The sequence below is a fragment of the Glandiceps talaboti genome, chromosome 2 (assembly GCF_964340395.1).
Source record: "Glandiceps talaboti chromosome 2, keGlaTala1.1, whole genome shotgun sequence".
Taxonomy (NCBI): Eukaryota; Metazoa; Hemichordata; class Enteropneusta; family Spengelidae; genus Glandiceps; species Glandiceps talaboti.
Genome location: NC_135550.1, coordinates 25309176 through 25324658, shown reverse-complemented (window position 1 = coordinate 25324658; position 15483 = coordinate 25309176). Strand labels below are relative to the sequence as shown.

At 35.1% G+C, this 15483-nt stretch overlaps 3 protein-coding genes across 3 annotated transcripts in view; all 3 read right to left on the bottom strand.

Moving 5' to 3' along the window:
* Positions 1-5437, bottom strand: LOC144445970 (organic solute transporter subunit alpha-like). The gene is made up of 8 exons (XM_078135626.1): positions 5294-5437; positions 4614-4695; positions 3645-3793; positions 3035-3108; positions 2418-2573; positions 1941-2052; positions 1094-1352; positions 1-440 (listed from the first exon to the last, which is right to left on the bottom strand). The coding sequence occupies exons 2-8, from the start codon at positions 4675-4677 to the stop codon at positions 196-198; spliced, it is 1059 nt and encodes a 352-aa protein (XP_077991752.1). The 5' UTR covers positions 4678-4695; positions 5294-5437; the 3' UTR covers positions 1-195.
* A 1594-nt stretch (positions 5438-7031) lies between these two features.
* On the bottom strand, positions 7032-10586 carry LOC144445960 (organic solute transporter subunit alpha-like). The gene is made up of 7 exons (XM_078135616.1): positions 10526-10586; positions 9982-10136; positions 9607-9680; positions 9057-9215; positions 8533-8644; positions 7867-8119; positions 7032-7174 (listed from the first exon to the last, which is right to left on the bottom strand). Exons 1-7 carry the CDS (start codon positions 10584-10586, stop codon positions 7032-7034), a joined length of 957 nt encoding a protein of 318 aa, XP_077991742.1.
* Positions 10587-13560: 2974 nt separating this feature from the next.
* The window catches only part of LOC144445949 (organic solute transporter subunit alpha-like), a 3780-nt gene continuing 1857 nt past the window's right edge, over positions 13561-15483 (bottom strand). Inside the window, exons 5-7 of the mRNA XM_078135607.1 lie at positions 15256-15367; positions 14445-14697; positions 13561-13973 (exon numbers count right to left, since the gene is read on the bottom strand). Coding sequence (XP_077991733.1) covers positions 13561-13973; positions 14445-14697; positions 15256-15367 — 778 coding nt within the window. The remainder of the gene's footprint in view (positions 13974-14444; positions 14698-15255; positions 15368-15483) is intronic.

Sequence of the window (15483 nt, the reverse complement as noted above, 5' to 3'; positions counted from 1 at the left end):
TAACGACGGTTTCGACATCATTGTCACCATACCAAAGTCACGTATAAAGCTAATTTACCCGACTTTCATAATTATTTTGATATTGTTTTCTGAATCCATGACATGTTTTTTGAAGTGGTGGTCTGACAAAATCTTCAGTAATTTGTTAGACTGGTAAACTATTGACTTGCAAGACTGTAACATAGACAGCATGTTTTAAACAATCAATCGAGTACTGCTATTGTCGTGTAGAAGAGACGTGTTTTCATCGATCGATTTGTCATGGTCGTCGTCATCACCATAAGATATCTTCTCTGACTCCTCTCGATTGTCGCCATCGTTATCGTTGTCGTCTCGTAGAGGTAAATATCCCGACGTGTCGGCCCTAGTCGTTCGGTAAAGGTATCGTACAAGCAATAATATAAGGAACAGTTCAAATATTAGCAGGTTATTGTTGATCCCTGAAATTAAAAGAAAGGTGAAATATTGTCAAAGCTTCAGATTAATTAGGTGTGTACGTGCATCCGAGTAGGTGTTCAAGCTGTTGGCAAACAAGATACCTGTCACATTATACTGGTAGTCATTTTAAAAACAGCACTTTTATGATGTTTACAACTGATTAAATGCTTTTGGATGCATAGAGTTCGTTGGCCAAAGCTTGCAATTTAAAAACGTCCTGACATTTCAATAAACCATTGCAATACGTTGTCTGTCACTAATGGTTCTTCCTTTGAAAACCTTTATACAAAATTACACAAAGCTAAGACTTGCCTCACTATCTGTACTGTATGACTACATGTTCTTTTCATAATGATCATGTAACATATTCGGAAATTTCACAAATTTAGGGCAATTCGACAACTGTATGATCCAACCATAGAAATTGTTGATCAAATACCACAATTTCTCACAATATCTTAACACGTGTTTACATCACGTATCCAGCTGTGTGTGTGTGTGTGTGTTTGTGTGTGTGTGTGAGTGTGTGTGTGTGTGTGTGTGTGTGTGTGTGTGTGTGTGTGTGTGTGTGTGTGTGTGTGTGTGTGTGTGTGTGTGTGTGTGTGTGTGTGTGTGTGTGTGTGTACTTTTTAGATTCACCCGACAATTTACTTACACAAAGCTCGAACCTGTGAAGCCATCGGTCCTTTTTCTGCACATGGAATAATATCATATGTCGTCAAGATGGATAGGATAGTTTCTTGGAAGATGGTTGTAAGAAGCACCACACGTACACAGAAGAATTTGGCTGGTATTTTCTCATTTGGTAGATGCTCCTTGATTGCGGTTGTGAATATCCCAATACAGTACATGGCCATTATAGTTGATAAGTTGATCGTAAAGATAATATATACGTAGGGCAAATTCTTATCGTACTGTGGGTGAAGACATGGACAAAGTGACGTGGTTATTAGGTAATTCATAGAGAGAATGTACAGACCTGTAAAACATGACTTGGTCAAGAGGAAATTAGTTAATTTGTATTTCTACCACCTGCCAAACTTGAAACATTTGTTAGCTTTTTACATAGACACAGACAGAGAGACATATGTTGATGGACGTGGGACACACACACACACACACACATACACACACACACACACACACACACACACACACATATATATATATATATATATATATATATATATATACATATATATATATATATCAGACAGAACTAAATATATATTAGATATATATATATTTCACAAGCATACACATTTTACATACCACTGACTTTACAGACACACACACACACACACACAGACAGACACACACAGACACACACACAGACACACATAAACACAGACACACACACACACACAGACAGACACACACACACACACACACACACACACACACACACACACATATATATATATATATATACATATATATATATATATATAAATATATATATATATATACATATGGATGTAAGAAATGATAGCTTTACTTACCCTGCTTGGGTAAATTTCGATAGTTGACTGAATTAACAGCATGACATAGTAAAATAAAGGTCTAACAATGATGTATTGATATATACCACATCTCAGCCGGGATATATTGTCTCTGTAATTCAAATACATGGATAGAGAGGGGAACCCTTAAAAACTTGAAATTTACCAAATATATTGTAATTTTGAAGGATTAGAGAAGCTATCCATGGTCTATTTTAAAAAGCAATTCTAGTAAGATTGTCTTTAGGATTTAATAGTAAGTATTAACTAACTGACGGTCAGTGACCATATAAGGAAGACTGTATCAGGGGAAAGCAAACTGCTTAAACTGCTAACACGTATACAGATAAATAAGTTTTGGTGACCATCATTCAGCATTCAATATTTAAAAAAAAAATTAAAATCATACCTGTAGTATATTGTCATACTTCTACATTTTTTTGTATTTGTTGAAATATCGATGTTTTTGTTACTTACCCAGTCATCGTGATAGTTGGCAAACAAAAGATGAAACAGATAGGGAAACCGACCAGGGATACCTTCTGTTTTGACATCACCTGGAAGAAATTATCTCGTCCTCCAAAGTAGTTTTCAATTATATGAATTAAATGATATAATACAAACGACAAGTACCTTGTGCAAAAAAAAGAGGGAAATTACCCTTTATTATCTAGTTCAATACATAGTAATCCACTGGAAGACAAAAAAACGCTTGGACTTATGTTCGTTGTTTTGTTGCCTATCATATCATATGTTTTACCTATACTCGAACTCAAACCAGGAAAGTAGCAAATTCATAAACAAACAATGCAATCGTAAGAGTAAACATGGACAAGGGAAAAGTTCTCTCGAACCATAGGTTTTATAAAGACGGTTGCTGAATTTGAACACAGACAAGTACTTGTTTTTGATTTGAAGAAAAAAGTTGAATCTCACAAACCCTAAGCCATCTGATTGTTTTCGTTGCCATTGCAATGATATTATGTATTTCAATGGTTGTGCATAATATGTTTTTAAAAATGAACATTAAAATTGTATATTTCTTAGACTCGCCAGAAGTGTTATCAGGGACCCTTTTTTTCGTTGATACTCACATTGACGCTGCTGGCATCGTTGCTGATGATGTTCTTGGTACAAATACGGATATGTAAGATGCAAGGATGAATATCTAAAAAATAATGAGTGCAATTTATTTGATTACATTGAAATTAAGAGTTCGACAAAATATCACGTGACCTGCCCAGGGATACCAATGTGTGGTCAAAGGTCATCGTTATAAATATGTTTTATACTTTGTATTTTGTAACAGTATAGTCCTTGTACACCGTGGGCAAAGTGGTGCAAACTGTGTTTCCCAAATGTTTGGTACAAAGTATGCTTCAGAAAGGTAGCTCCCTCCTCTGGAAAATGTTTGAAATTTATCACCTATGACATAGACTTCCTGTGCCTAAGATCTTTGTCTGTAATTTTAATGTAGTCCTGTAATAGTTTTGTGAAAGACTGTACCCATGAATTTATGTGAAAGATTATGAACCATCGCAGTAAGCCCAATAAACAATTATCACACACACACACACACACACACACACACACACACACACACACACACACACACACACACACACACACACACACACACACACGCACACACACACACACACACACACACACACACACACACACACACACACACAAAAGACTTACTGGGTACAATGCAACTACGATTAAAATGCTGTTCCTTTCTTTGAACGACCCTGTCCTCACATTGATGTACGTTTCAAGAAGAATTAACCAACTGAAGACAAGGATGACCGATTCCAGGGACAGAATCAAAATTCCGTAGGGTTGGATTTCTGCAAAGAAATCAACAGAACACCAATATTAGTATGTGACACAGATATAAATGTCGTCAACTTTTGTTGTTCCTTTGTTCAAGGAAACTCCAACCCGTTCTCATTTAAAATGAAGAAAATTATCCAAAATGCATCAATTTCATAACTTCAAAACGGCCACCAACCAAACACTGCGTTGGCTCTTTTCAAAACAAGACAGTGAACAACCAAATTTATGTAAATACTTCAAAATGACCGGGGATAAGTTTTTAAATATGGCAAAAACATAGCGTGATTCGCGCCACTTTGGTTTCAAGCAAAATGGTCCCCCGAGTCACTTTCTTCCTTAAATGTTCACTTTTAGTTAGAAAATATTTCACATGACTTCGTTTGACCTCATTCTGTCCGTGTGGATATAAGCCTGACATGCAGAGCGCCATCTTTCGGAGAACTTTACAAATTGTTGTTGTTATTTGTGATTACAAAATTTCTGAACAACATACTTACTTTCCAAAGATTTAAATTTTTTGAGAAAATTCACCACATCGGACAAACAGGAACATTTGACATCGAAATAGCATGGTCTAAAAAAGACCTTTTTTTGTCTAGGTCAACAACCAGGTGAAGATCAGGTCATGATTCGGAATGGACATTTATTTAAAAATATAGCAATTTGCAGTTGGAAACATTATATTATTTTTTTTAGTTGGAAATATTATATGCAAGGATAACAAGTGTAAGAACAAAGTATGAAGTAGATGGTGTTTTGTAGTGATGTATAATACACCACTTATTTCATACTTTGTTCTTATATACATGTGTATATACTGTGTGGACCTACCTCCTAGGTATTCATCAACGGGGGGCGGTTCGGCCTTGCAGCTGTCATTACTGTTGACGGACATCTTCTTAATGAAATTATCCTGTTGAATTGAAATTGAAATTGGCCGTATGTACAATCAAAACCCCATTCACGACAACTCGCCTAATTTTACTTCAACCACCGAGGCTATGTCAACTGTAGTAGGTATACGTGTGTGTATGTCAGAATGTGTCGTATTGTTTTCAAATTGTTTGTTTTACTTGAAAGTGGGCCTTGGGATATGGTGACGGTCTAATGTCAACAACCTATGTTTTGTTACGACACTTTTCCTTACACAGAATAACATATGTAGACATATTGTCCAACTAAGTATGTTTATCACACACGCAATGTTGACCATGTCAAGGACAGTACTAGTACAGTAATATTAGCTCGTGAAAAACAGAAGTCATGCAGTATGGAAAACTATAAGGCTTATTTACTGCATATTTCAAATAAGCGATTATGTCTTTGGAGAATGTTATTTAAAAGCTAATTACATGTATCATATATCCATGCTATCAACAACTTTGGGCGATAAACAAGCTGTTGGACAATTAACAACAGAACTTTATCTTTCTAAATCGCACACTTCGACCAGCAACATTAGGTTAGTTACGTTGCCGAACGCTTTAAAAAATTGACGTTTAAATGCTCACCTGACTTTGTCGTGAAGTTTACTCCAAATGCACAATAAATGACCTTCTGCTTAAACTTTGAAGTAGAATCGGCAGACATCCATCGCCATCTAGCCTCTCAGAGCTAGTGTTCCGTTTTTTGGGGGGTGGTATTAATACCACAATGGTGGATTTGGGTCGTAGGTAGACAGGGTAAGTTGTGTTCAAAGTGTACTGACCTCGATTATAAGTTCACCATTTCCAGTCAACACAGAAATGTGATTGTGTTCCTTCCATGGGGAAGCCATCAAATGATCAATAGATAATAATCTCGATCGTAGTTATCATGACTGATGAATCAAGTAGACCGGTTCCAATACCGACTTACATTTAAATGTTTCATATCCTATATTTCCTCTGTTTATTCAATCCTCTTCACAGAGAATCACTTCATTTAGAGACACGAAACCAAGTTGTTTTGATGACGCATTCAATATAGTAAACACCTAATCTCTTAGATATGAATTCGATTGAAGTGGTGAAATATATATATTGCAATACTGAAGTTTTTAGACTAAGTGTGAATAGATTACCTGCCTTTATTTAAGTATCTACTAGTAATCACAACTTTGTGAACTTTGCGAGCAGCTGATATTGTTTTCTACAGATTATAATTTTTTTTCAACTCTATGATAAAAGTTGTTAAATCGCCTATGAACAGTAATTGATTGCAGGGCGTAAACTGAACAGTTTAGTGTTTGTCATTATTTCTTTTGAACGTCAATCCATTGCATTACAACATACCTCACATTACAATTCAACGAATAATTTGACCACATAATTGATCAACCGATCAATGAATACACTGACGTAATCACGATGGTCACGTTGTTTCTTTTTACCACCTGAGACAAACACACATTTGTATATTTTATAACAAAGACTGCCATACAACTTTCATTAACAACCACATTTACGGCCCTGTGAGAGGATCTTATGGTGAAAAATTCTTATGTTTAATAGTTCAAATCTATGGCCACACCATTCATCAAATCCTACGCAGGAAAATTGTGAGTACCACTTTGAAACAAAAACCAGGGAGAAAGGACAAACAAACAAACAAACAAACAAACAAACAAACAAACAAACAAACAAACAAACAAACAAAATCTGAGATACTAACAATTTGGTGCCATAATATAAATTACAACATTCATGAAGTCTTCAAAAACGTCAATGTTTGGTTTAATTCTCATTTCAAGTACTTTTTTTCATCAGTTGTTGGATTTTTTAAATGTTTTTGTTACATTTGAAGCCACGGTCCATAGTGCTTTATACTCTGGTCGTACATTTTACAAAAATGTAACACGAAACGGTGACATGTCGATATTTGGACAATTTATCATGTTACACTATCCTATATCATATGATTACCGGATAAAATAATATTTGACAGTCTAAAATAACTATGTATGATCTATGTATCTTGTAAATACTAACAGTTTCAGATATCTCTCACGACACGGTGTGGATAAATAATAGCTCAGAGTAACTTTTACTGTTAAAATAGTCTAAAATGCCTTTCTATATATCTTAGAAGGATGTGAGTGCATCGTATAAGCTCAGTATAACTTTTATTATTAAAAAAACTCAAAACTTTTTAAAAAATCCTAAAATGTTTTAACTTGTTAAAGCCTAAACAGTTACTGCGCATACGCGTCATTCCTCATTTCTGAAATCCACCTGTATAAAATTATCTTTATATAGGATTCATTTCTACTTATATAGTCGAGTAATCAGTTCTGAAACTTTCAGCTCGAAATTTACGATGTGTGTCGATGTTTCCTTTCTCTCGTCGGTAGAAGTGATGGGCCACCAGAAATAATACGAACATTTCACAAATCACCAGATAGTCGCTGACCCCTATGGATTTAATACAAGAACAGTTAATCAGTACATCGTATCAGGGTACTGAGTATGTATAAATGTTATAGTCAAACAGTAATAACATATGTATGAGTCTTAGCCAATCAGTAACACATTACCTGTGTATTTGTGCCATCTCTGGTGTTATTTTTGATTGGCCCCATTGCAGGGCGTAAAGTTCATCGAATTGAGTGATAAATGCGATAGTCTATTGTAGAGACTACTAAATATCATCGACTCCCTGCATACTTTTGTTTGAGATTGTTTGACTACGTTATTTACGTATGGCTAATTTTACATTTTGTTCTGAGAGCATGCATGCAGGAATCCGTCAGCCTTCTGAGTCAGCTTGCCAAAAAATATGATAATATTAATGAGTATATTGTAACCTTCATCGTTGTAGTTGAAGGCGTAATGTGGATTTCAAATGGACAACGCTCTGTGTAAATGTTATACTCATGAAAATCATGAACGTGTTAAAGCACTAACTGCCGGATATCACGCAAGAAGAACAGACATACAGTCATATGATATCACCTGTAAAAGTTACTACTCCTGCACTACACTACACTACACTACACTACACTACACTACACTACACTACACTACACTACACTACACTACACTACACTACACTACACTACACTACACGGACCCTATGCTTTATACCTCATGAAATGCAAACTTACAGCTAGCTTTGGTCTGTCCAGAGAAAGGAGGGGTACATAGGAGGATATCTGTTGATCCGAGAATTCCAAATATCATTGGTTGTATATTAGCCACTAAGAGAGCTATCTGAATACAGGCAAACTTGGGCTGCAATGAATATCCTTCAAGAATTTGTTTGGCGCAGTTATTGAGCATACCGAGTGCATACATGGCTACAAACGTAGACAAGATACTTAGACTATTGAGATACAAGAATGCTTCGTCTGCAGCAATCTGAAAGTGAAAGTTTACATAATGTATGTGAATGAACGAATTTCAAAGTAGTGTCGAAGATATGATCCTTGGCTTCAAGATGCTCAGTCGAGAATTTCGATATTTGATGAAGATTTATCTTTAAGTTGGCATAAGAAACGTTTCAACCTGTGCAGAGGCGATAATATCTTTAGAGACTTGGCGGAGTAGATTTCATTTCATAAATGACTTAATATTCCAGTTATAATTTTTCGAACAAGTGTTTCCCGACATGTGACTGTAGTACGTTCAGCTGTTTGGTGAATGGAAGCAAATATGTTGAATATAAATAGTACAAACATTATTATACAACAATTTTACATAATAATAGTTTTTTTGTTCATTTGTGATATAAAATTATGAGCATTTAAATTATGTGGTAAAAGCGCGTATACCTTTCCTGGAGTATAATTTCCATTGGTCCACATAACAGCCGCTATATAGAGCACAACTGGTCTTAAAATACAAACTTGCATAACTCCCATTCGTATCCATAATGCTCTTCGTCTGTATAGCATAACATTGTGTTAGATTGATAGTACAGGCTTATGCTCAATATACAATAAACACGGTGTATACGATATACTGCAAAGTATTCATTTATTTACCACTATTTTAGAAGAATTGGATCATATCCCTAAAAAATACTTTCCCATTTATGCTTTTATATGACCAAGTCAATTGTAAAGACGAGCGATCAGACCTAATAGGACAAAAATATGCAAGCACGTGTTTACATTTTCATCTGTTTATCATAAAAATGTAGGACATTATGATCCGAATACTTGTGTACAAAAATGTACGTACAGAGAGATGTATGTCCCTTAACCTAAACAATAAAGACAAAACTCATAAACAAATGATAACATGCTTCACTTGAAGTACTGACAATAATCATGGTAATGGCTATATTGCTCACCTTGTTAGTCTAATATTTGGTAAACAAACACAGCAACAAGCCAGAGGAGAACTTGCTAGTTTTAGTTTAACATGTCGCATCTTTTCAATCATCGCATTGCGGCCATCCGAATAATCGAATATTAGTAATAGAAACTGATAGATAGCCATTGATAAGTACCTAGATGGATAAAAATAAATATGTTGGTCTTCAGATCATCCAAAAAATCTGAGGTGGGTTGGTCTGATGATCTGGATATCGGCAATGATTTATTGTTAAACATGATACACGTGTTTGATTTCTAAATTGTTTAAATGTGTTGAGTCAAAAATAAGAAGTCTTAAGAAGTCCAATCAAACACAGAGATTGTTCACCTTCGAAGTCTCTTTTCCAGACTTTGCTCGAACTCAGACCACTTTTCTTTAGTGGTCTAAGGTCCGAATTTGCAAATATAGATAAAAGTTGTCACGCACAATCTAAATCTAGGCCAAATCATTTAGCAGAATGCCAGAACTTAAATCTAATGAAATACTGTACGTGTACAGGCTGTAATATTCATAACGAGACTTACACTCCAGCTGTCAAACTGGCCAGAACTGAGGACCTTGGTATCATGATAGCCATAAACATAATGCCACAGAAAACCTGGAAGATGAAATGTATTACGGAGATATATTAAAGAAATCTTTTGATTTCATTGGTGATTTCTTCACAACACCAACACCGTGCAATCATGTAGATATAAATATCCAAATTAGATATCAAAACTTTTAAATTAGCCTACCATCTAGAGTCAATTATTGTTGTTCAACTTTGACGATTGTTCAATGTTAACAATCTAATTGCACTGGTCGGGTAATTAACTCATTCTGAATTGTGAAAGCTACGTGATATCAATTTAGATACACTGCACTGCAACTTGCCCATTCTCTACACTTTTACTTACTGGATATACACCTAGATTCCATATCATTCTCACTCTTCTCTGAGTGTATGGAATATTATGAATCAACCACCATACGGCCTCAATAAACATGGCAATAACTATTATTGTAAACATGGCTGCAATACATATTGCGAACAGATTGCCAGGACGCATTTCTTAGGGAAAAAGACAAAAAAGGAATGATTATATAATACATTGATATGATCTGTAGCAAAATTATCATATCTTATTGACAACAGAAAGTTTTATGAAATAAGGTGTTAATTGGAAGACCTTTGGACTCAATACTATGAAGGAGATGGTGAATTTTCAGTCATCTCAAACATGTATACTATACAACCATATACATACATACATACATACATACATGCATACATACATACATACATACATACATACATACATACATACATACATACATACATACATACATGCATACATGCATACATACATACATACATACATACATACATGCATACATACATACTGCATGCACGTGTATAACATTTAGAAATATCTTCCTGAATAATGATACATTACTCACGTGTTATGAAATCTTCGGCAAAAGGGGCATCATCACTACAACTATTGTTGTTAAACGCCATCCCAGGTAATCGTCAACAGTAACGGAATTTAATACAAACTTATTTCTGATCAAAGAGTAAAGGTGTGCCTCTAACTATGCCGAATTTTATAAACTGTTACCAATTACCTAAAATAACAAAATATAGAAATAAGGCCAGAATATTTACCATGGTGAAATGTCAGTCAGCCATATGCATGCACGTATGTTGCTATGAACATGTGTTTGAAACAACCTCTAGGTCTAACTTAAAAGGTTGGCTGAGACTGAATTTGGGATCAAATTTATACTCTCGCTTTTTGACGTTTCAAACAGTGTTATAGAGACAAACCATGCAAACTTTGAGATGACAGTATTTTCACATGTCTGTGTTGCTTTGTATTGCTTTTACATTCAAAAGGAATACACAAATATGAACACGCCTAGATACACAAAAATGAAATTTGTAAGTTCTCTTCCTAACCGTACATTCCTTCTATACAACTTATCACGTATACTAGTATATCAAAACACGTCATCACATAAGACAAACCATTACTACAACTCCTCAGATCAGACCGCTACGTAAGATGTCACAACACTAAAATACAATCTCTTTACCATAGCATGTCACAACACAAGGTACATCATGACACTCCTAACAACAGTACATCACGATATACACAGTAATACACAACAAAAATAATATACCATAACATTTCAACACAATAACATAACATTCCAGCACAATAACAACGTAATGCAATAGAAGGCTATCTGACTGAATATGAATAACTGATGAATAAGTTTACACAAGATGTGACAGGACATAACAACCTCTTCTCCAAATAATCATTTACACCTACGCGGATCACCAGCACCAGACGACATTTATTGACAACAAACATTCCACAGCTACTGGATAGTTTATATTTGAATTTCATCAATCAAAGACCAGTTCAAGTTGGTTCAAACACACGATAGAGACACAGACGAACATTTGGTTCATTCTTATGAGCCAATAACCAGTAACTCGAGTCACATGTTTTGTAGTGAATGAATCATCTTAAAGATTATACAAACAGTGAGACACAGTTCAACAGTTTTAACAGTACAATTTCCGTTTATGTACATACACGTTTATTCATATTCCATCCTTACCTATCTATGAAGAGGACTTGAGAGTTCGCACGTATTCCTGTTTGCAGTCCTTGTATGCTATGTGAAAAACCCTTGAGATGACATCTAACGACGACGAAATTGATGAACATGTTTGCTAGAATGGTTACATCTTTTGGCGTGTAATGGAAAACGTCTTATAAATCTGTACCTGGGTAATTTTGTTCACAGAATCAGTCAAGAATATTCACTTTGTAGTAAAACCTATGTATTTAAGGCAGTGCACAGAGATCAGATGACATTCCTGACATGTTTATGGTATTATATAGGTGTACTGTCAGTGGTCAGTATCATACAATATCGTTAGATATTAACTGACATGTACGATATATGGTCAATGATCAAAGATCCCGACAGTAGTTGTGGAGACAATGGAATCATTATCATTTGGTAGCTTCTCTCGTCTTATGTAGGACAAGAGTTGTAAATCATTACCCAATAGACTTGTATGTATGTATGTATGTATGTATGTATGTATGTATGTATGTATGTATGTATGTATGTATGTATGTATGTATGTATGTATGTATGTATGTATGTATGTATGTATGCATGTATGTGTGTATGTATGTGTCCGTCAATCCGTCCGTCTGTCTGTCTGTCTGTCTGTCTGTCTGTCTGTCTGTCTGTCTGTCTGTCTAAGTTGGGTGTATTGGGGTCTGCCACATTCTTTGTCTCTTTATAGTATTCCATAAATTATAAGATGGACCCTCTGTTCATATATTTTATTCTCTATTTTCTTTAATACGACGCTGTGAAAATCACCACAGAAAAGGACAGTGTATTAACAATTTTGCGAACTATTATCTCTTGGATATGTGATAAAATACATTGTGACAAGACTGACAGTTCATTTGGTATTTTAATTGTCTTAGTGTAGTAATATCATCTTATATTGATTTAATGCAGACTGTGTATGATGTGTATGGATTTAATTACACCAAAATTATTGCTATTTGTGTGCTCTCTTTATTAAATTCTGCCATCGCAAATATAGTATTTACTTCATAGGAATCAACAGGTGTTTCTTCACTCCATTAAATAATACATAGTATATTAAATCAAAGGGGAATAAATACAGGGACATATTTCTCACAATGGATTGGAAATTTCATTGTTTATAAAAAAATTACTCTAATATCGTTCACACCTGGAATTTAAATATCAAACGTACATGGAAATGTCACAAGCGTCATCGGTGTAGACATCTTTGCATTGAGATATAATATTGTTTCAATAAATGTGTTTAAAATACGAGACAAAAAATTCGGCAATCATTTGAGTTGAAGGAATAATCTCGTTTTATGAAATTCAATACTACATAATAACATCAACAACATTCTGATAATTTCAACATTCTCGATAGTACATGTAGTCGAGATTTGAAGGGGGAAGTACACATCACGGTATAACGATCCAACTAACTGCCACTGACGAAATAGTCTATAACAACAGTATTGGTAATACATCCAACGTCACGGTTATAAACTGACAAGCAATGGCAGAAACCAGAATAACTACTTATAAGTATGTCTCCATGAAGAAACGGTATTTACTGACAGTTGTTTTTTTGCACTGATAAATAAACTGTTCGTCTTGTTTAGCCCTAGTCCTGAAGCGCCATAACCATATTGGATATACATGCTTCATCGGAATTTGTTAATGTTGTAGTATTCCCTATTTGCATTTAAAAATAGTCAGTCTGGCTTCACCCAGTGAAAATTCATCATGCAATGTATATAATGATGGGGAATAGTACTGAAATGAGTTCATGGGGAGTAGGTTGATTATTTTACTTTATAAAACCCTGATTGAATGGGGAAACCAAATGTTTCTTGTTAGGCGTCGGATGATATTTTTGCAGAAATGGTTTCAATAGAGGAATCATACACGTGACGTTGAACCAATTCTGAATTCCATTGAGGTGACATCGGTGATATTGCACCTGACAGATCTATGTCATGGTCTGTTTCTGTTTGACTCGAAACTACAGGTCCGTTCTCTGAGTGATTCTGTACTTGGTGTACGACGTCGATCTCACTTTGTTGTTGGAATGAATTCTCGATAGCATCAATGGTGGCATCGAGACCACGACTGTCGTGTAAAGTGATGTCCATGGTTGTAAAACTATCATCTTTAGTGTATTTCATTTTCACGAAACTATCAACATTGCCTTTCTCGACTCTGTAAAACGCATGCGCGGCAAAGAAGATTATCGTCATCTCGTAGATTTGTAGAAAGTTGTGGATCCCTGTCGACAGAAAAGACACAAGTTTTGACATGTCAAAATCAGATGCACTGTGATTTTTGTTGTTGTGAAATAGGTCGTGTTTTACCGAGTGATTTGGTGAAAGACGACAATGTAATTTAAACAGTCACAAACAACATGAAACGAAATTCACTAATATTTGACACTGCCGCAAGAAGATGACACAAGATGGAAGAAAATAGAGATAAGAATTAACTAGCAGTGCTGAAAGAAAACAATCAGAATTTTTGGAAAACCTCTTACCAACATTTCGAGTTCCTAATACACATACTAAAACATAATAAGCTTACAATAAATTTTGACGATTTTCTGTCAGACTACATCAACATTATCATTATAACATATACGGGTTTATGGAAATAGCTTGAAAATGTGTAATGAATAGAAAGTTTGTTCATTTTTGGCGGGAGTGTGCTACATGCAAAATTGTTCAAATATTGTATACTAACTTACACCAGGAACGTGAGTCGAAATCAAACGGAGGTTCACATTTGATGACACCTGTGCTTGTGAACAGTGCTATGACCAGATGTTGGATATTTGAAAAGAGTAAGGACAACTGAAGACATATGAACTTGGCATTGATACGATAGCCCTGCAAGTGTCCACGAGTAGCTTCCTTTATCACAGTCAGTGCGTACACTGCCACGAGGGTGGACACAGCTGTTGCTGTATGCAGATACAGATAGGGGTCGTCCCATGAAATCTGAAGATAGGGAAAAATAAATAAGCACTTTTAACAACTGTTATTATCGAAGTAACATTTACATTCGTCCAGATTCTAGAAAACACTCTCTCTTAAAGGTCTATGGACACTATCTTTTGAAGAATTTAGTGATTATAATCATTCACACAATTTAATAGATGAAGCATATTTCTACATTTTAAGAAAATTGTTCTACTTTTACTTTGTTCGGCACGATACTCTGCCAACTTGAAGACAAACAATTTGATTCCTTGACAAATCGAGATACAAGTATATGGAAAATATTAACTTCAGTTTAGACTCTGTTCAAACATCTTCCTATTCCTCTTGTGATTTGTGCATACAGCCACTATTGGCCAATATGAATATCTTTTAAACGAAGACTTATTTTTCTTGCGAATTTTCAAGATATGCTTCCAAGGAAAATAAAAATATCGTTTTTTATCGAAAGGTAGGTGTTATCAAAGCTGTCCATGAAACAAGTAAAATAAAACATATTTGTTAGCAAGATCAAACCATTGCAGCAGTCGTTATTTGTATTAATGGCATGTGACTTACAACTCCGGATACATATCCACGGTCTGCCCAGGCTAGAAGTTCACAATACAAAACAATGGGACGGAGCACAGCAATCTGATAAACCATAACGTTCAGTTTTTTCACCGTTGAACTGAAAGTAACCAATCGAGACGAGTTGTGAAGGAAGACGTATTTGTTACCCATATCTTAACTGTGCCATGTGTTGCTTTTGAGGCAGTGGCGTCAATTCACATTTTGCAAAACAAA